At 44.0% G+C, this 21,130-nt stretch overlaps 1 protein-coding gene across 5 annotated transcripts; it reads right to left on the bottom strand.

Moving 5' to 3' along the window:
• Positions 1-458: 458 nt before the first annotated feature.
• On the bottom strand, positions 459-20,926 carry LOC135509063 (protein LSM14 homolog A-like). 5 transcript variants are annotated; one of them, XM_064929380.1, is made up of 13 exons: positions 20,618-20,926; positions 8,420-8,583; positions 8,045-8,219; positions 7,806-7,840; positions 7,463-7,479; positions 6,666-6,683; positions 5,884-6,121; positions 5,465-5,504; positions 4,661-4,840; positions 4,251-4,419; positions 4,078-4,119; positions 3,655-3,898; positions 459-3,203 (listed from the first exon to the last, which is right to left on the bottom strand). In XM_064929380.1, the coding sequence occupies exons 1-13, from the start codon at positions 20,736-20,738 to the stop codon at positions 3,180-3,182; spliced, it is 1,467 nt and encodes a 488-aa protein (XP_064785452.1). In that variant the 5' UTR covers positions 20,739-20,926; the 3' UTR covers positions 459-3,179. The 5 variants fall into 5 exon arrangements, with proteins under 5 accessions (XP_064785452.1, XP_064785449.1, XP_064785448.1 ...); XM_064929377.1 differs by lacking the exons at positions 5,465-5,504; positions 6,666-6,683; positions 7,463-7,479; positions 7,806-7,840 and adding an exon at positions 7,287-7,415 and having other exon boundaries at positions 5,778-6,131; positions 8,060-8,219; positions 20,618-20,925; XM_064929376.1 differs by lacking the exons at positions 5,465-5,504; positions 6,666-6,683; positions 7,463-7,479; positions 7,806-7,840 and adding an exon at positions 7,287-7,415 and having other exon boundaries at positions 5,778-6,131; positions 8,027-8,219; positions 20,618-20,924.
• Between the last annotated feature and the right edge of the window lie 204 nt (positions 20,927-21,130).

The following is a 21,130-nucleotide window of genomic DNA, read 5'->3' as shown; positions in this document are numbered from 1 at the left end:
TTTTATCTAGCGCCATGTTGTGTTTATTACAAACATAAGCTGGGAAGTGCTCATAGGACAACTGACTGAACCGAATCCACACTTGAGACTCTCAGGGGCGCGATAAACGTCATCAATTAGCCGCACTCCAATTGTGTGCAGTAGTAGGAAATCGTTAGATAACTCCAATGCACCAATGGCAGACCCATGCATTGTCACTAATATCAAACACCTAACCAGTCCCCTCTCCAATGAAAACCCCATGGGGTCGTATGGTTTACACTCGCTATCTAATTTGGCTTAGCTAGACATACCAAACATTGTCGGTTACAGCAGAGGGAGGGGAATAAGAAAGGCACAGGTAACACACAGGTGGAATTGACCATTTCTATTTGAGGAAGCTGCGATGGGGGAAAATGATTAAGACAGGCAATGGAATACTCAGCAGGTACTCACACTCAAACCATAAGGAGGAAAAATACAATGTAATGAACAACTTTTATTGTATGCTCTGAATAAAATAAAATAAAAACAGTCCACTGAGGCCCACAGGAGAAATCATCATGCTGGGTTTAGAGACAAAACACGTGGCTGTGACACCAGAGACTGTTAGGAAAAGTAACCCAAATAAACAATAACCTTTACGTCTGTATATTAAAGATCTTGAAGTGCAAACAAACTACCCACAGCACAGACATTTCAGTAAGTTATTGTATCTTCGTTGCTTTGGGTCATGATTTTGCAGCTTCTGATGTGCAGGACCCTCATGCAGTGTTCTGTGCATTCGTTTTGTTACAACCCAACATGAAAATGGAGACAAAGGACATTCCCCTGAACTAGGCACATGATCCTATAGGTGCATCTCAACTATTTCCTTAATTCCTTATGTCCTCCCTCTGTCTTCACAAAGCACATTGAAGCATAAGATCTTCTCCCAAAGTGTTTTGAGAAAGATGCAAGGAAAGAGAAATCAAGGCAATACAGTTGAGATTCATCCTATCCCACCAGCCATTCTACATTACCACCCTACGTCCTAGACAAGATGCCTCTAAGACACTTGTGAGAATTTGAGCATCACCCATCCAATTTAACACGTTGACTTTTCTGCATGCCTCGATAAGGTGCCAAATTAGTTTTTGGACAGAGTATCTGAACAAATTACAACAGGTGACATGCATAAGTAACATTGCCAAAATAATAGGAAGAGAAAAGACCATTCTATGCTGGACTTAAAACACAACCTAACTAAATTAGACGAGGGTCGTACGTAGATGTTTGGTACTTTTTAAGTTAGCTGAAGCTTTCAAAAGTTAAATGGGGGCAGAAGCAAAAACACTTTCCACTACAGTGCATCAATGCCAGGGAATAACTATCCTTCAATGGAAATTATCAAGACGTTCAAATTTTGCAATGTTGACATTTACATACTTCTGAATAAATCTAGTACATTTTCAAATGAAGGAGCGCCTAGTTCACCAAATAGCACTGTGCACTTACCATGGTAACATTATTGTAAGTGTCCCCAATAGCACCCTATTCCCTATAAAGTGCACTACTTTTGACCAGAGCCAAGTAGTTCACTATATAGGGACTAGGGTGACATGTGGGACTCATATATATTGTCACCCAGTTAGCAGAACTGGAATACATCCTCAGTATACACAAATTAACAAAAAGACAACTGTTTATAAAATGACTTCAATAGTAAAAGTGCAACTGTGTGTACCTTTCTAATACTCAGTCAAAGTTCATTACTTCCCATTAACCAACCTTTACCCAATTTGTGCCCAATCATTCAAATCCTCCAAATATAGCTTCAATGTTGCTATGTAACTAAATGCCTATTTCGCTAAAACCAAATGGCTATGCACCTCGTTCTAATAGTCTACGTACTCAACTCAGTAATTCTTCTGCCCTTGTGTAGCTGCAGCAGGCTATCAACCACCATGCAGTGTGATGACAGAGTTAGTGGCATCGAATCAAGAGCTTAGTCAGGACATGGTTTCTCTGTCAGACATCTCAAGTACTAAGCAGTGTTGGTGGGTGAAATTATTTCTGGCATTCCTGTTTGAAAGAAATGGAGAATTCAGGATGAGGTTAACCAATTCAGAAGCAACTGCCTGGCAAAAAAAAAAAAAAAAAAATTAAAAAAAGAGGTTAAAGTAAATAACCAACATTTTGGGAAGTTCCATAGAAAGGTTACAAACAAAAATGTAACCAATGATAAACTGGGCCATTTGTCAGGAAGAAGCATATTTAGATGGCCTGCTTTAGCTAGCTCTTGTAGATGACGCTAGAAAAAGAACTGTAGCAAACAGCAGCATTAATCATCTCTAGTCACACAATACCAGGAGCCCTTGAGTACAGGGCAATATACAGAACATTTTAAAATAAAGAAAATGAGTTCTGACTTATGCGCCATTACTGACCTATCCTTCCCTACTCCTAGTTACGCATCCAGAGTTAAACTATATTACAAAACCAGAAGAATAAAGCTAAGTGTTAACATCTAGCACCATCTCTATCCTCCATACACTACAGTGTAGAATGGGAGTAACAGACAATACAGATGATTCCTTCTTGGTTTAAAAAAGACTGATAAAGCCCTAATAAAAACATCTAAAGTAAGAGCTGGAAGTAAATGAAAAACAAAATATTGACAAAAACTTGAGAATATTTAGCAAAAAAACCACAAGCTCTGCCATTTAGAGAAGTGGGATAAATAGATGCCTAGCGGACTAGGTATGGTATGTGTAGTATACACGGAAGTAACTGACGGACCCCACGGACTATTTTTCCGCTGAAGTTATAACAGGATATATCCAAACAAATAAACCTTTGTCAGTGCTCCTCAGTTGGAAGGCTCATGTATACAGCCTTCTATACTTAACAGAATATGATCAAATACAAGTTTAGGAGAAAAAAGGAAAAAAAAAATACTGATATCCCTCTGAAATATGATACTTATACACAATTAAGCCACCTGGAAATAGTTTTGAGATCATGACATTTGTGTTTGACATATTGCATCATTTCCATTGTTAAAAGATATGGAAAATAAGTTGCATTCAAGCAGTCTAACCCAGTGCTGGTGACAAATATACAGCTAGAACATCTTCATTCCTTTTGTCAAAAGTAGCAACCTAAACTATTTTTAAACATGAGGTGTTGCAACTCTGTTGATCCGTCCTCCAGTTGTTTTACGCGGCCACCTTGTTATCCTTCTGGAAGGCAAAAAATGTGACCCTTAATTTTGATGACTTCACTATTGTTAAAGTTATGTACAAGTGCTTAAAGGTAGTGATGAGGGAAAAACAAATCAAATAGTTACATGTCACAATATTATTTTTGGGCTAGTTGGCTATACCTGCACCAAAACTCCAGTATTTTTCCTTCATAGCTTGTTCTCCATCTTTAAAATAGGGAGCCAATTTGTTTTCAGCACTTTTATTTCCATGACGGATTAAAACTCATTCTCATGCGCTCTCTGCATCAGACATATCGTGAGCAATATGTCTGAAACACCAAATTGCAATGAATTCAGTATCAAATCGCAATACATATTCATGAGAATTGCAATACACATTGTATCGGCACCCTAAGTATCACAACAATATCGTATATTGAGGTCCCTGGCAAATTCCAACCTTAATAGTTAACAAACATATACATTACCCTGTACTCAAAGTTCTCTGAGAACTCCCGTCCTCCCTGGCTTGTTCTGTTGTATCCTCCCCTGTAGCCGTGGCCTCCTTGGGGGGGGCCGAAGGACCCTCTGCTGGCCGAGCGCCCCCTGCCCCCGCGGAAGCCTATGCCGCCCCGCCCACGGTAGCCCCCACGGCCCCGACCCCCACGCAGAGGGATGCCGAACGTCTCCGAGTTCATTCGCCTCTCCTCGGCCCAGGTCTGCCTCCGCTCCCTGCCAATGAGAAAATGTTAGATGCTCAGCTGTGGTTGGACGAGGATGATGACAGTTCCTTGCTGAATCCACAATGGACTTGTATAGTACATGGAGTATGTGTATCAACAACACCACATTGTATAGTATCAAAACATTAGCATGGGATAGAATGAATCTGAGAGACGACAAAGACAAACCGTGGGAAACCAGAGCCTCCTCCAGATCTTTCTGCAGCTTTCCTGGAAAACAGAATAGAAGATGGTTATTATCACATATTGGGCATGTTCGTTCTTAATCAAGTACAAGATAAAGGGACAAAGAAGTAACTGCTATAAAAGCTTTGGGATGGATATGGGCAGCTGTAGCCTACCTGCTGTCATCACAGGAGATGTTGTCGAAGAAAGACTTTGACTTGTCATAGTATACGTTAGGCGTTAGGGCCTCTCCCCCTTCATCAGCGTTGCCCTCGCTGTTCAGGGTCTCCACCCCAGAATCGCCCTTATCCTCCCCATTCACCGCTGCCTTCTCCGGCTTCTCATCTGTAGGATAACATTGAAGGTCAGTCACTCATGAAAAATAAAGGAAGTTGCACACTATAATTTACTCTCAATAATATAAAGGGTAAATCACAAGTCAGACACCTTTCTTCAATATGGGCCATTACATTTTGGCAGGCGCACATCCACATAACTGGATACTATACTAAAATCAGTCTCTTTCACCAAGTGTTGGTGTTGAGTCATGTGACAGGGCCCCCCATTTTCGACTGTTCTCCGGTACCTTTCAGTTTGAGCTTGCTGTGGAACTCTCTGTCAATCTCCTCCTTGTTGAACTGGGCATTGGCACTCTCAAAGTCAAAGTCCTTCTCGAACTTCATTGGCCCGTCTCGGCGTACGTTGAAGTGGCCCCTGCCGCGGTGTCCGCCACCACGACCACGCCTCTGAGGTTGGGGGCAGCCAGCTGGGAAACAGAGACAGAAGAGACAATATTAGCATATAAAACACGTAGCAATCACCACAAACAATACAATTAAATAATACCACAAAATGAGTAGAATATTAATAATAAAAGTGTGCAGACATTTCCACTGCATCCTAGGATAGTTGATGAGAGCACAGGCAACTACCCCAGGTATAACCTTATACACTCGAAAGAAAAGCACAAATGGCCTGCCTTCCATCAGATTTCAAAATATTATAACCCTGACAGATGTGACAAATTCCAGCAGCACATAACCATAAAGCGTGAACAGCGTTACCCATCAGAACACACTACAAACCCACACAACATATTATCGCCAACAATTTGGAAAATAGAATAACTAGAACACAACTTCGACTAAACAGAGCAGCCATCTCATTACTTTTGTTGACATGAAGAGCATGTCAATCTGTGCACAGCAATGCAGACAGTCGCAAGCAACGGACCATGTAATGTAACCAGCTATGTAACCTACTACAGCACACAGGATGTGTACAATAACATGTGCACGACGGTTTGAGTAGAAGTAACTAGGGCATGCAGAGTCTGAATAGGCGTGGAGCTGAGCTCGGAGGACGGTTAGAGCAGAGGGGGTCAGTTAACCTGCTGGCCGTTGACTGGCATCCCTGCCGTCACCTGGCGCCTGCTGCTCAGACTCTGGTCTGGGTGCTTTCTGGCCCTCTGTGCCTGGAATGGTACGGTCCTTCAGTTTAGAGAGCTCGGATCAACTTCAATAAAGAGATTTAGCCCAACACTATAGACTCATACCTTAGAAAAAGGCACAATTGGTTCAAATGCAGAACCTCTGGAACAGAACTTTACAATCACGGGTCATTTTTGGTTTTTACAAATGCTAACTTAGGGGTTGCAGTCCACAAAATATAAAAACACAGGTAAAGCGTCCGATAGGTCTCACCTGAGGCGCTAAAGATAGAGTGCATAAGCCCTGCAGTGGAAGCCCTATCTACAGCAGTGGTGTGGTGTTGATGAGAGATCGGTGCATTGCGGAGCGCAGGCCAGGCCTGGTTACTGCGGGCTCCACTGACAGTCTCACCGGTCCTCCTGGGTTCACCTCCGTCCTGGATATGGTGGTGGTGCTGCTGGGCCTTCTGGTGGACGGGGCCGGCGGCTGCAGCCGAGGGGGCCGTGCGGCCGGGAGCGGGACTCCTGCGGCCCAAGCCAGGGGCTGGGAGGCCCGATGGGGTGGCCTGGACAACTTGCTCTAAGGTGGGGCTCTTCCTCAGAGGGTCCAGAGAGGGGCTAGTGCGGACTGGTAGAAAAGAGGGGTTGGGGTTACACTGGGATACTCAACACTGCTGAGACAACAATTACTCAGCACTGGCCCGTCAAGAGTCAGATTCACACTACCTCTCAAAAGTTAAGGGTCACTTAGAAATGTCCTGGTTTTTGAAGTGGCGACTCCAGGATGCTGCCCTTCTAGGAAGAGTTCCTCTGTCCAGTGTGTGTTCTTTTGCCCATCTTAATCTTTTATTTTTATTTGCCAGTCTAAGATGTTGCTTTTTCTTTGCAACTCTGCCTAGAAGGCCAGCATTCCGGAGTCGCCTCTTCACTGTTGACATTGAGACTGGTGTTTTGCAGGTACTATTTAATGAAGCTGTCAATTGAGGACTTGTGGGGCATCAGTTTCTCAAATTAGACACTAATGTACTTGTCCTCTTGCTCAGTTGTGCAACGGGGCCTCTCACTCCTCTTTCTATTCTGGTTAGGGACAGTTTGCACTGTTCTGTGAAGGGAGTAGCACACAGCATTGGACGAGATCTTCAGTTTCTCTGCAATTTCTCACATGGAATAGCCTTCATTTCTCAGAACAAGAATAGACTGACGAGTTTCAGAAGAAAGTTCTACGTTTCTGGCCATTTTGAGCCTGTAATCGAACCCAAAATGCTGATGCTCCAGATACTCAACTAGTCTAAAGAAGGCCAGTTTTATTGCTTCTTTAAATCAGCACCTCAGTTTTCAGCTGTGCTAACATAATTGCAAAAGCATTTTCTAATGATCAATTTGCCTTTTAAAATGATAAACTTGGATTAGCTAACACATCGTGCCATAAGAACACAGGAGTGATGGTTGCTGATAACGGGCCTCTGTACATCTATGTAGATATTCCATTAAAAAAAAAAAATCAGCCGTTTCCAAGTGCATTTATTTCAAAAACAAGGACTTCTGTAAGTAACACCAAAATCTTGAATGGTAGTGTAGTTGACAATAAACCTACATAATACAGGGTGTTGAAGACATACAGGTTACGTGTTGTGAAAAGCATGATATGTTATTTGAGAAGACATTCTCATACTGATCCACATTCTAGTTTTCCAAAGCAGTATAGGTTGACCTCATTGTGCTCTTCACAAGACTATACACAGGCCTAACATACATAAGTGCCACAGTGGTTTCCTTCTTTTACCTTTAGATACAAGGGTAGTAGTGGTACCCAGAGAGCGTGAATCAGTGGGGAGAGCAGCGCCAATAGCACTGCTCTGAGACTGGGGTGCAGCTGAGCTTGTGTCACTCCCAAAGGAGGGGACTGATCTTCCTGTATGGAGAGGAACAGCAGGTGTAGAGTATTTAGGGCAACGGCACAAGGTGGAGAGTCCTCTCTGGATAGTATATGTTCCAAATGGCCTCATTTCATGATTTGGCGAGTTATTGACCCATGATCCTGATTGATTAGCATCAGTGTAATAGAGCAGACATGGTGAGTGGTACTGTCTAATTGAAACAACATAGTGAGAGTCTATTTAGTGTGAGAGTCTATAAAGTGTGTATTATGTCCCTTTTTGAATGTCTAATAAGTGTAGTGGAGACAAGGAAAGTGACTGACAATAGTGGAGCCTACAGTCCAACCTTCCTCTGCTCCTGTGGCATGCCCAACCTGATCCATGGACCACATGAAGACCCGTAACCCTTGGAAAGCATGCAGGACTATGTTCTTTCCTGACAGTTGGCTTAAAACGTAGACTAATATCTACCCGCATTTCACAGGTAGTTGACTCAACGCATAGCATTAGCACACATTTGCAAAATGTGACTGAAACACTTAACAGGACTAATTTCAGCCTTAGAACACACTTGACATGAGTAAAGTACAACTGATAATAGACCTTGAACACGTGACATTAACTTAGCTAGCGATCACTTCCTCACCATATCCAGGCCTCGTGCTGCTGTGGCTCTTACCGACACCAACGGCGCCAAATTGCGGGGACACCAAGGGGCTGGTGCTGAACTGGTTGTACGGGGGCACCGGGGCTCGGTTGAATAGGCCGTAGGAGCCCACCGACTGAAACGATGCTGATGCGGCAGCAGGAGCAGGCAGAGGGGCCGAGCCCATGGACGACTGGAGAGGAGAAAAAGGGCGATCAAGCCAAATATTAGTACACAGAGCAATGGAAAGACAACTATATTGCTTTTGTATAGTGGAATGGCAATGCAAATTGACACTTGGCTGATTCTTGACTTTTATTGAACGGGTCTTTGTTTCACATGGGTGTACTTGGGAAATTTAATTTCTTTGGGGTTGGGAGAAGCTGCCCATACCTGGACGATGGCCGGGTCCTGAGGGAGAGAGCATGTTGGCTTGGGCGGCTCACATACAGTCAGGTCCTTAATGTCACTACCTCGAAAGATGATGTACTCAAAGATCTCATCTCGGGGCGGGATGGGCCTATCGGTGGGCCGATCCTCTGTGCCAAAAGAGCGAACTTCGGAGGAAAGACAAAACATACAGTTAGCATAGGCAGTGACATCAAATTTAAGTTTATTGGTCATGTACACAGATTGCAGGTGAAGGGAAATGCATGTTTCTAGCACCAACAGTGCAGTAATACAACACTACACACAAATCCTCAAAATAAAAAAAAGTATTAAGAAAAATCCAAACGACCAATGTCAGAGTCTGAAATATATACACTGTGTACACAAGAACACCTTCATATTTTTGCTCTATCAACACACACAGCAGCCAGAAAGTATACAGACCCCTTGACATTTCCACAATTATCTACGTTAAAGCCTTATTCTAAAATGTATTAGATTCAATTCACAAACACCACAGAGCCTACCAAAAACCGGTTTAGAAATTTTAGCAAATGTATATATAAAAAAATACAGTAACTGAAATATCCCGTATTCAGACCAGTAATTTGTTGAAGCACCTTTGGCAGCGATTACAGCCTAGAGTCTTCTTGGGTATGATGCTACAAGCCGTTTCTCCCATTCTCCTCCACAGATCATCTCAGCTTTGTCAGGTTGGATGGGGAGCGTCGCTGCACAGCCATTTCAGGTCCCTACAGAGATATTAGAGCGGGAACAAGTCCAGGCACATTCAAGGACGTCCCGAAGCCACTCATGCGTCGTCTTCGCTGTGTGCTTAGGGTCTTTGTCCTGTTGGAAGGTGAAACTTCAACCCAGTCTGAAGTCCTGAGCAGGTTTTCATCAAGGATCTCTGTACTTCACTCCACTCATCTTTCCCTGATTTTGACCAGTATCCCAATGAAAAACATCCCCACAGCATGATGCTGCCACCACGCTTCACCGTAGGGATAGTGCCAGGTTTCCTCCAGACGTGACGCTTGGTATTTCCTCAGACCAGAATCTTGTTCCTCGCGGTCTGAGAGTTCTTTTTAGGTGCATTTTGGAAAACTCCAAGCGCGCTGTCATGAGTCTTCAACTGAAAAGTGGCTTTCGTCTGGCCACTACCATAAAGGCCTGATTGTGCTGCAGAGATGGTTGTTCTTCTGGAAGGTTCTGCCATCTCCACAGAGGAACTCTGGAGCTCTGTCAGAGTGACCATCAAGTCTTTAGTCACCATCGCACGAGGCATGGTGCGATGAAAGAAACATACAGGAACTCAAATCCTTCTGTTCACCTGATGTATAATTCCTCACAATCAAATGTAGACCGCATTATCTACCAAGAGAATTCTCTTCGATTAATCACAGCCGTATATATCCCCCCCCCACCAAGCAGACACATCGATGGCTCTGAACGAACTTTATTTAACTCTATGCAAACTGGAAACCATTTATCCGGAGGCTGCATTTATAGTTGTTGGGGATTTTAAGGCTAATCTGAAAACAAGACTACCTAAATTTTATCAGCATATCGATTGCGCAACCAGGGGCGGAAAAACCTTGGATCACTGTTACTCTAACTTCCACGACGCATATAAGGCCCTGCCCCGCCCCCCTTTCGGAAAAGCTGACCACGACTCCATTTTGCTGATACCTGCCTACAGACAAAAGCTAAAAAAGAAGCTCCCACGCTGAGGTCTGTCCAACGCTGGTCCGACCAAGCTGACTCCACACTCCAAGACTGCTTCCATCACGTGGACTAGGACATGTTTCGTATTGCGTCAAATAACAACATTGACGAATACGCTGATTCGGTGTGCGAGTTCATTAGAACGTGCGTTGAAGAAGTTGTTCCCATAGCAACGATTAAAACATTCCCTAACCAGAAACCTTGGATTGATGGCAGCATTCGAGTGAAACTGAAAGCGCGAACCACTGCTTTCAATCAGGGCAAGGTGTCTGGTAAAATGACTGAATACAAACAATGCAGCTATTCCCTCCGTAAGGCTATCAAACAAGCTAAGCGTCAGTACAAAGACAAAGTAGAATCCCAATTCAACGGCTCAGACACAAGAGGCATGTGGCAGGGTCTACAGTCAATCACGGACTACAGGAAGAAATCCAGCCCAGTCACGGACCAGGATGTCTTGCTCCCAGGCAGACTAAATAACTTTTTTGCCCACTTTGAGGACAATACAGTGCCACTGACACTGCCTGCAACGGAAAAATGCGGTCTCTCCTTCACTGCAGCCGAGGTGAGTAAAACATTTAAACGTGTTAACCCTCGCAAGGCTGCAGGCCCAGACGGCATCCCCAGCCGCGCCCTCAGAGCATGCGCAGACCAGCTGGCTGGTGTGTTTACAGACATATTCAATCAATCCCTATACCAGTCTGCTGTTCCCAAATGCTTCAAGAGGGCCACCATTGTTCTTGTTCCCAAGAAAGCTAAGGTAACTGAGCTAAACGACTACCGCCCCGTAGCACTCACTTCCGTCATCATGAAGTGCTTTGAGAGACTAGTCAAGGACCATATCACCTCCACCCTACCTGACACCCTAGACCCACTCCAATTTGCTTACCGCTCAAATAGGTCCACAGATGATGCAATCTCAACCACACTGACCTAACCCATCTGGACAAGAGGAATACCTATGTGAGAATGCTGTTCATCGACTACAGCTCGGCATTCAACACCATAGTACCCTCCAAGCTCGTCATCAAGCTCGAGACCCTGGGTCTCGACCCCGCCCTGTGCAACTGGGTACTGGACTTCCTGACGGGCTGCCCCCAAGTGGTGAGGGTAGGTAACAACATCTCCTCCCCGCTGATCCTCAACACTGGGGCCCCACAAGGGTGCGTTCTGAGCCCTCTCCTGTACTCCCTGTTCACCCACGACTGCGTGGCCACGCACGCCTCCAACTCAATCATCAAGTTTGCGGATGACACAACAGTGGTAGGCTTGATTACCAACAACGACAAGACGGCCTACAGGGAGGAGGTGAGGGCCCTCGGAGTGTGGTGTCAGGAAAATAACCTCACACTCAACGTCAACAAAACTAAGGAGATGATTGTGGACTTCAGGAAACAGCAGAGGGAACACCCCCCTATCCACATCGATGGAACAGTAGTGGAGAGAGTAGCAAGTTTTAAGTTCCTCGGCATACACATCACAGACAAACTGAATTGGTCCACTCACACAGACAGCATCGTAAAGAAGGCGCAGCAACGCCTCTTCAACCTCAGGAGGCTGAAGAAATTCGGCTTGTCACCAAAAACACTCAAACTTCTACAGATGCACAATCGAGAGCATCCTGGCGGGCTGTATCACCGCCTGGTACGGCAACTGCTCCGCCCTCAACCGTAAGGCTCTCCAGAGGGTAGTGAGGTCTGCACAACGCATCACCGGGGGGCAAACTACCTGCCCCCCAGGACACCTACACCACCCGATGTTACAGGAAGGCCATAAAGATCATCAAGGACATCAACCACCCGAGCCACTGCCTGTTCACCCCGCTATCATCCAGAAGGCGAGGTCAGTACAGGTGCATCAAAGCTGGGACCGAGAGACTGAAAAACAGCTTCTATCTCAAGGCCATCAGACTGTTAAACAGCCACCACTAACATTGAGTGGCTGCTGCCAACACACTGACACTGACTCAACTCCAGCCACTTTAATAATGGGAATTGATGGGAAATTATGTAAATATATCACTAGCCACTTTAAACAATGCTACCTAATATAATGTTACTTACCCTACATTATTCATCTTACATGCATACGTATATACTGTACTCTATATCATCGACTGCATCCTTATGTAATACATGTATCACTAGCCACTTTAACTATGCCACTCATCTTTAACTATGCCACTCATCTCATATGTATATACTGTACTCGATACCATCTACTGTATCTTGCCTATGCTGCTCTGTACCATCACTCATTCATATATCCTTATGTACATATTCTTTATCCCCTTACACTGTGTATAAGACAGTAGTTTAGGAATTGTTAGTTAGATTACTTGTTGGTTATTACTGCATTGTCGGAACTAGAAGCACAAGCATTTCGCTACACTCGCATTAACATCTGCTAACCATGTGTATATGACAAATAAAATTGGATTTGACTGCTCAGTTTGGCCGGGCAACCAGCTCTAAAGAGTCTTAGTTTGGAACCACCATTACCATTTAAGAATGATGGAAGCTACGGTGTTCTTGAACCTTCAAGGATGCAGAATTTTTTTGGTACACTTCCCCAAATCTGTGCCTCGACACAATCCTGTCTCGGAGCCCCATGGACAATTCCTTCAACCTCATGGCTTGATTTTTGCTCTGACATGCACTGTCAACTTTGGGACCTTTACATAGATAGGTATGTACAGTGCCTTGCGAAAGTATTCGGCCCCCTTGAACTTTGCAACCTTTTGCCACATTTCAGGCTTCAAACATAAATATATAAAACTATTTTTTTGTGAAGAATCAACAACAAGTGGGACACAATCATGAAGTGCAACGACAGCTGTTGATGCGTTAGGCTGACCGCACCACTCTCTGGAGTGCCCGGCGATTTCAGATGGTGCAATTGATACAGCCCGACAGGATGCTCTCAATGGTGCATCTGTGAAAGGGAATGGACGGCTTCGGGCCAAGCCGAAGCCCTCCATTCCCTGTAGTCCAAGATAGGCTCCTTGCCTGGTAACGTTGAGGGAGAGGTTGTTGTCCTGGCACCACACTGTCAGGTCTCTGATCTCCTCCCTATAGGCTGTCTCATCATCGTCAGTGATCAGGTTGTCGTCTGCAAACTTAATCATCGTGTTGGAGTCGTGCACGACGACTCACTCAAGCGTGAACAGGGAGTACAGGAAAAGACTGCGCATGCACCCCTGAGGGGCCCCAGTGTTGAGGGTCAGCATGGCGTATGTGTTGTTGCATCCCCTCAACACCTTGGGGCGGCCCTTGAGGAAGTCCAGGATCCAGTTGCAGAGGGAGGTGTTTAATCCCAGGGTCCTTAGCTTAGTGATGAGCTTTGAGGGCACTATGGTGTTGAAGGCTGAGCTGTAGGTTTAGGTTATCCTCTTGTTGAGGTGGGATAGGGCAGTGTGGAGTATGACAGAGATTGCATCGTGTGTGAAGTATAGTCAGAATAGAAATAGAAAACGTGTGTATGCCTTCACCACACTCTGTGTGAATGGACCATTGCAGGTGATGTGAACGCCGAGGAACTTGAAACTTTTCACCCTCTCCACTGCGGCCCCTTAGACGTGGATGAGTGTGCTCGCTCTGCCGTCGCCTGAAGTACAGAATCAGCTTTTTCGTTTTGTTGACGTTGAGAGAGGCTATTTTCCTGGCACCACTCCACCAGGGCTCTCACCTCCTCCCTGTAGGTTAACTCGTCGTTGTTGGTAATCAGGCCATGAAGTTGTGTGTTCAGAAAACAGGGAGTACAGGAGGGGGCTGAGCACACACCCCTGTGGGGCCCTTGTTGAGGATCAGTGTGGGGGAGGGGTTGCCTACCTTCACAACTTGGGGTCGGCCCATCAGGAAGTCCAGGACCCCGTTGCAGAGGGAGGGTTCTCAGCTTAGTGATGAGCTTGGATGGCAGTATGGTGTTGAACACCTGAGCTCTAGTCGATGAACAACATTCTTATAGGTATTTCTCTTGTCCAGGTGGGATAAGGCAATGTGCAGTGGCGATTGTGCCGTCCGAACTGTTGGGGCGGTATGAGAATTGTAGTGGGTGTCGGTTAAAGTGGAGGTGATATGGCCCTTAACTAGCCTCTCGACATCATGATGACGGAACTGAATGCTATGGGGCGATAATCATTTAGTTCAGTTACCTTCAAAAGTGCTTTTTGAATGAATGCTTACGAGCCTGCTGCTGCCTACCATCGCTGTCAGACTGCTCTATCAAATCAGACTTAATTATAACATAACACACAGAAATACAAGTCTTAGGTCATTAATATGGTCGAATGCGGAAACGATCGTTTTGAAAACAAAACATTTATTATTTCAGTGAAATACGGAACCGTTCCGTATTTTATCTAACGGGTGGCATCCCTAAGTCTAAATATTGCTGTTACATTGTACAACCTTCAATGTTATTTCATAATTACGTAAAATTCTGGTAAATTAGTTCGCAACGAGTCAGATGGCCCAAACTGTTGCATATACCCTGACTCTACATGTAATGAACGCAAGAGAAGTGACAATTTCACCTGGTTAATATTGCCTGCTAACCTGGATTTATTTGAGCTAAATATGCAGGTTTAAAAATATATACTTCTGTGTATTGATTTTAAGAAAGGCATTGATGTTTATGGTTCGGTACAATCGTGCAACGGTTGTGCTTTATTTGCAAATGCGCTTTTGTTAAATCATCCCCCGTCATGTAAAGTTGGCTGTCTTTGTTCGGAAGAAATAGTCTTCAGAGTTCACAACGAGCCAGGCGGCCCAAACTGCTGCATATACCGTGACTGTTGCAAGAGAAGTGACACAATTTACCTAGTTAAAATAAATTAATGTTAGCAGGCAATATTAACTAAATATACAGGTTTAAAAATATATACATGTGTATTGATTTTAAGAAAGGCATTGATGGTTAGGTACAGGTTGGAGCAACGACGGTCCTTTTTTCGCGAATGCGCACCGATTACATGCAGATAACTACACATGGTTGATATTTCTAGTTTAACTAGAAATTATGATTGATTGATTTTTATAAAGATAAGTTTAATGCTAGCTAGCAACTTAACTTGGCTTCTTACTGCATTCGCAGTACAGGTAGGCTCCTCGTGGAGTGCAATGAGAGGCAGGTGGTTAGAGCGTTGGACGAGTTAACCGTAAGGTTGCAAGATTGAATCCCGGAGGTGACAAGGTAAAAATCTGTCCTTCTGCCCCTGAACAAGGCAGTTCACCCACCGTTCCTAGACAGTCATTGAAAATAAGAATGTGTTAACTGACTTGCCTAGTTAAATAAAAGGTGTAAAAAATAATATATATCAAAAAAAATAAAAAGGAATCACTAAAATAGCACATCCTAGATCTGAATGAATGAAATATTCTTATTAAATACTTTTTTTTACATAGTTGATGTGCTGATAACAAAAATCACAAAATTATCAATGGAAATCAAATGTATGAACCCATGGAGGTCTGGATTTGGAGTCACACTCAAAATTAAAGTGGAAAACCACACTACAGGCTGATCTAACTTTGATGTAATGTCCTTAAAACAAGTCAAAATGAGGCTCAGCAGTGTGTGGCCTCCACGTGCCTGTATGACCTCCCTACAACGCCTGGGCATGCTCCTGACAAGGTGGCGGATGGTCTCCTGAGGGATCAGTCCTGAACTAAAGCATCCTCCAACTCCTGGACAGTCTGTGGTGCAACGTGGCGTTGGTGGATGGAGCAAGACATGATGTCCCAGATGTGCTCAATTGGATTCAGGCCAGGGGGAACGGGCGGGACAGTTCATGGCATCAATGCCTTCCTCTTGCAGGAACTGCCGACGCACTCCAGCCACATGAGGTCGAGCATTGTCTTGCATTAAGAGGAACCCAGGGCCAACCGCACCAGCATATGGTCTCACAAGGGGTCTGAGGATCTCATCTCGGTACCTAATGGCAGTCAAGCTACCTCTGGCGAGCACATTGAGGGCTGTGCGGCCCCCCAAAGAAATGCCACCCCACACCATGACTGACCCACCGCCAAACCGGTCATGCTGGAGGATGTTGCAGGATGTTGCAGGCAGCAGAACGTTCTCCACGGCGTCTCCAGACTGTCACATCTGTCACATACTCAGTGTGAACCTGCTTTCATCTGCGAAGAGCACAGGGCGCCAGTGGCGAATTTGCCAATCTTGGTGTTCTCTGGCAAATGCCAAACGTGCTGCACGGTGTTGGGCTGTAAGCACAACCCCCACCTGTGGACGTCGGGCCCTCATACCACCCTCATGGAGTCTGTTTCTGACCGTTTGAGCAGACACACGCACGCTCCAGCAGTGTGCCTCCTGCTCCTCCTTGCACAAAGGCGGAGGTAGCGGTCCTGCTGCTGGATTGTTGCCATCCTACGGCCTCCTCCACGATTCCTGATGTACTGGCCTGTCTCCTGGTAGCGCCTCCATGCTCTGGACACTACGCTGACAGACACAGCAAACCTTCTTCCCACAGCTCGCATTGATGTTCCATCCTGGATGAGCTGCACTACCTGAGCCACTTGTGTGGGTTGTAGACTCCGTCTCATGCTACCACTAGAGTGAAAGCACCGCCAGCATTCAAAAGTGACCAAAACATCTGCCAGGAAGCATAGGAACTGAGAAGGGGTCTGTGGTCCCCACCTGCAGAACCACTCCTTTATTTGGGGTGTCTTGCTAAATGCCTATAATTTCCACCTGTTGTCTATTCCATTTGCACAACAGCATGTGAAATTTATTGTCAATCAGTGTTCCTTCCTAAGTGGACAGTTTGATTTCACAGAAGTGTGATTGACTTGGAGTTACATTGTGTTGTTTAAGTGTTCCCTTTATTTTTATTGAGCAGTGTATATAAAAAATTAATCTGCCAAATCGGTGTCCAAAAACACCAATTTCCGATTTTTATGAAAACTTGAAATCGGCCCGAATTAATCGGCCATTCCAATTAAATTGGTCGACCTCTAGTTCACACCCTATTAAGCATTATCCCAACCCATTTCTTTAAGGGTTGATTCGAGTGTTGTCTTAACAGCAGCAGTCAATTGCCCAACCTTACTGGCTAACGTTGGCTAGCTACTTCAAACACAAGTGAGAGAAAAGCTCATGGACCATTTTACACACCCTATTGAAATGGATACTTGCATAGTGGAGTCTTGTTAAGACATGTAGCTAGATAGCTAAACAATGAACCATAATCCCAACTCATGACGTTACTACCCTGCATGAAACTGCAGGTAGCTAACCAATCAGGTTCAAATGTTAGCTAGCTAACATTAGGCTATAACTAGAAAGGCAAATGGCTCTGAGATACGAATAATATTACTACACAGATACACAACGTTAGCTAACTAGCAGTACACACTAACTAGCAATGAAAACGACTGTCAAAATGAGAAACGTGTAAAATCTGAAAATGTAGCTAGCAGGACTATCATGGATGGATGCTTCTCCCGGTCACGGATGCTATGGTTGCCCTTAGTTTGAAGATGTAATCCGGAGACAGGCGTTTTCTCCATCTCCTTCGCTATCATACTCAAATTCCACTCATTCCAAAAGTCGATCCTCCAGAATGTGGAGAGCAACACTTCTAGTTCTAAAGCCACGTTTGACAGCATTACCTACACATACTGACCAGCTCAAACAGACAGAAGTCTGCTACATAGCAGACCAATCTGAACTCATCTCTCAGCATGTCCAGCCCCCTCATTATCTCAGCCAATCATGGCTAGCTGGAAAGTTGCTGTCTTTTTCTGTGGCTAAGCCAACTAGGCTAATAATTTAACAATTTTATTAATATTTACAGATGGCATACAAGTCTGTTATTAAGACACCTGAAAGTTCATATTCCAGAAAATAAAGTTCAAATGGCTCTCCTGTGAAGTGGTGACCTGTGACATATGCCTAGTTTCCTGAAACGAGTCACTTGTCCGTAAACAAAAGTTGGACATCCTGTGGGTCGCTTACATACAGTACACAGGTTTCTACTGGGATCAGGAAGATTGTTGAGTTACTTAAAATTAGTGGTGAAGTTTTAGTTTTTCAGCCAGGTGAATGTTCAATTGACTTTGATCTGAAGCCATTCTTGTGATTGTGACTTTGCCATTGTAATTGTGTGTAAACTTGTATAGTCAAATTAATCTATGATCGTATGCTACCCATTTGTTTGTATGCTGTTCTTTGTATGACATTTTAATATTTGATTATTAACCAATGATATTAGGCCACTCCTGGCCATGATTACAGACACCTGTGTCCTTTGACACTATATAAACGAGTCATCCCGCAGTGTTTGTGATTATACCCTGATAAAGACAGCTTGGCTGTCGAAACGTTGGTATTAAATTTTTGCTTCTGAGCTCCAAGAGTGTGCGGCTCTCTTTTATTTTTATTTTCAAGTTTCTACTCCGCTAGCCAGCACCTCGTCTTTATAGGTGTGCGTTTCTTTTTCTTCTAGGTGAATGTTCAATGACATCAATCACTTTAACCCTCACAACCTGGAAACACAGACTGAAATACATAGCTACTCTAATTTTGATCTCAGCTTAGCTACTAACTTGCTGGCACCAGTTTTCCCAGTCACATTACTCAGAACAGCGCCAAATTAGAGGCTGGCAAATTGCTAAAATCCAGCACAATCACTCCTCAACGAGCTGATGTTGAGTTGCTTGTGAATGTTACCAATGCAGTTGTTACGCTACGGCACCGTTAGTTCATCATATGGTAAGGTTACATGATACTCTCAGCATGTACTTAAAATAAACATGGTTAGATTGCCAATAAGACAACAAGTTACATCACCAGGTAGCTAATGCAGTCCAGGAGCCTAAGCACTTATAAATTCATAACATATTGTATGAATTAGAATTCCTAAAATATCATACGAATTGCAAAAAGATAATTGCAGGACGTAACATATACAATACAAAATGGATGACATAGTAGTACAGTTTTCTGGGACCCGTTTTGTCTCGTGACAAAACTACTGGCTGAAATTATCATTCATGTCTATCTACGAACTGAGGTTACTACATGCCGCACACACTACATACCGCGCCTACTGCCATTGCATTGAGGCAGCTAGCGCCGTCTCTGGCCCACACTCCAGCACAGCAGGTGGCGGTAATGCACCAATAATGTTGGATGCAAACCGGCAAAAAAATAACACCAAAGAAGAAGTAGGCTGCTAGCTCCAGCTAGCTTGCTAGGGGACACCAGTAGTGTCCTTCATCCCCGTCTGCTGAGCACTGCTTTCAAATAAAATGTTATTTGTCACATGCTTCATAGACAACAGGTGTAGACTAAAAGTGAAATGGTTACTTGAGGGCCCATTTCCAACAACGCAGTTAAATAAGCTTTATTTCTATAAAAAAATATAAATAGTGGAAGGAATAAATACAGTAAATAACAAATAAAATGAGTAATATATGGCTATATATAAGGAGTAGAAAATAACATGACTACATACAGAAAGTATCAGTACCGAGTCGATGTGCAGGTAATTGAGGTAGCCATAGGTAGGGTTAAAGTGACTAGACAACCAGATAGATAAGAAAGTAGCAGCAGCATATGTGCGAGTGTGAAAGTGTGTGTAAGGCGTCAGTATGCATGTTTGTGTGTGGGCGTATGTCGTGTGTGTTGGGGTATCAATGCAAGTGTTTGGGTAGAGTCCAGTGTGTGCAAGAGTCTGAAATCTTACATCGTTATTCAATGTTTGCTGGTTCCAGACTTGGTGAATTGGTACCTCTTGCTGTGCATTTCTATAAACGTTACGGTGAAGGAAGTTGCTAGCTAGCTTAATGTTTGTGGTAATGCGTAGTGGGTGCGGTCCACAGATCGACCACTCCTAAATTATACAAAAGCGCTGGAGCATCCCTTTAAGCATTTACAAATTCTTAACATTTTGTAAGAATTGGAATTTGTTTAACTACTATCAAATGATATTAGGGGCTCCCAGAGTGGCGCAGCGGTCTAGGCACTGCATTTCAGTGATAAAGGAGTCACTACAGACCCTGGTTCGATTCCAGGTTGTACCACAAAAGGCCTTGATTGAGAGTCCCATAGGGCGGCGCACAATTGGCCCAACCCGTCATTGTAAATACAACTGTGTTCTTCACTGACTTGCCTAGTTAAATAAAGGTTCAATTAAAAAATTTTTTTTTTAAATGGATGACGTGGTGCACAATTTTCGGGGACCTGTTTTGGCTCGTGAGCGCTACATTCAAAGCTACTGCTGCCGGCATAAATTATACAAATCCTTTAAAGCATCACTTTACCTAGCTAACTAGCAGGATAGTCAATTAGCTAGCTAGCTTGTTAGCTAACTACACAACTTTTTCAGAACAGCAAGGAAACAATAACAATCCACAAGGTGTTAAGAAATTGCGTTCGTTTAGAGGCATCTCTGGATGTATTTAGTTGGTGCACAACAGTGCTGATACATTATTATTTGCACGAGTTATTTACCTTTTGCAAGTGCGACAGTCGAATTCTCAGTATCAATAGTGTAGAGGATCCCTTCGTAACGAATTTCGGCCTTCGAGATTAGGCTGATTTTGCTCCCGATATAAGGGGTTCCTCCACTCATGGTGTCTTCCCGGTCTTAGATGGCTAAATTGCCAATGATCTCCCTCCCAACTGAACGTTTCTTTGAATAATTTAACTTTGGCTAGCTCTGTTTTGTGCTTCTCTGACTTGCTATATTTTTGGTCCTCCACTACAATATGGCTACCTCATTTTCCACCGTCTTTCTAAACACGGTGGCAAACGGGAAATCAAAATCTCGCGCTTTTTCACCAAAGTCTGGAACATGTCTGCTAAATATAAACAATAATTATAAAGCTTTGATTTGCAGATTAGTATGCCTATTTAATTCCTTCTATATCTATATGATACATGTTTGGAAGCACTACTGTACGGTGTCATGTGGAATGAAAAACGTTGAGGTGCAATATGCAGCTCAAATCTTCATAAACGTAG

The sequence above is a fragment of the Oncorhynchus masou genome, chromosome 22 (assembly GCF_036934945.1).
Source record: "Oncorhynchus masou masou isolate Uvic2021 chromosome 22, UVic_Omas_1.1, whole genome shotgun sequence".
Taxonomy (NCBI): Eukaryota; Metazoa; Chordata; class Actinopteri; order Salmoniformes; family Salmonidae; genus Oncorhynchus; species Oncorhynchus masou.
The sequence above is the reverse complement of the archived record's forward strand: the minus strand, read 5'-3'. Positions and strand labels throughout refer to the sequence as shown.

Coding starts and splice junctions, on each gene's coding strand:
- LOC135509063 (XM_064929376.1), bottom strand. CDS start 20,738: ATGAGTGGAGGAACCCCTTATATCGGGAGCAAAATCAGCCTAATCTCG. Junction 8,584..20,617: donor GACTGTCGCACTTGCAAAAG/GTAAATAACTCG, acceptor TTTCCTCCGAAG/TTCGCTCTTTTGGCACAGAG. Junction 3,899..4,077: donor GGAGGCTCTGGTTTCCCACG/GTTTGTCTTTGT, acceptor TCTCATTGGCAG/GGAGCGGAGGCAGACCTGGG.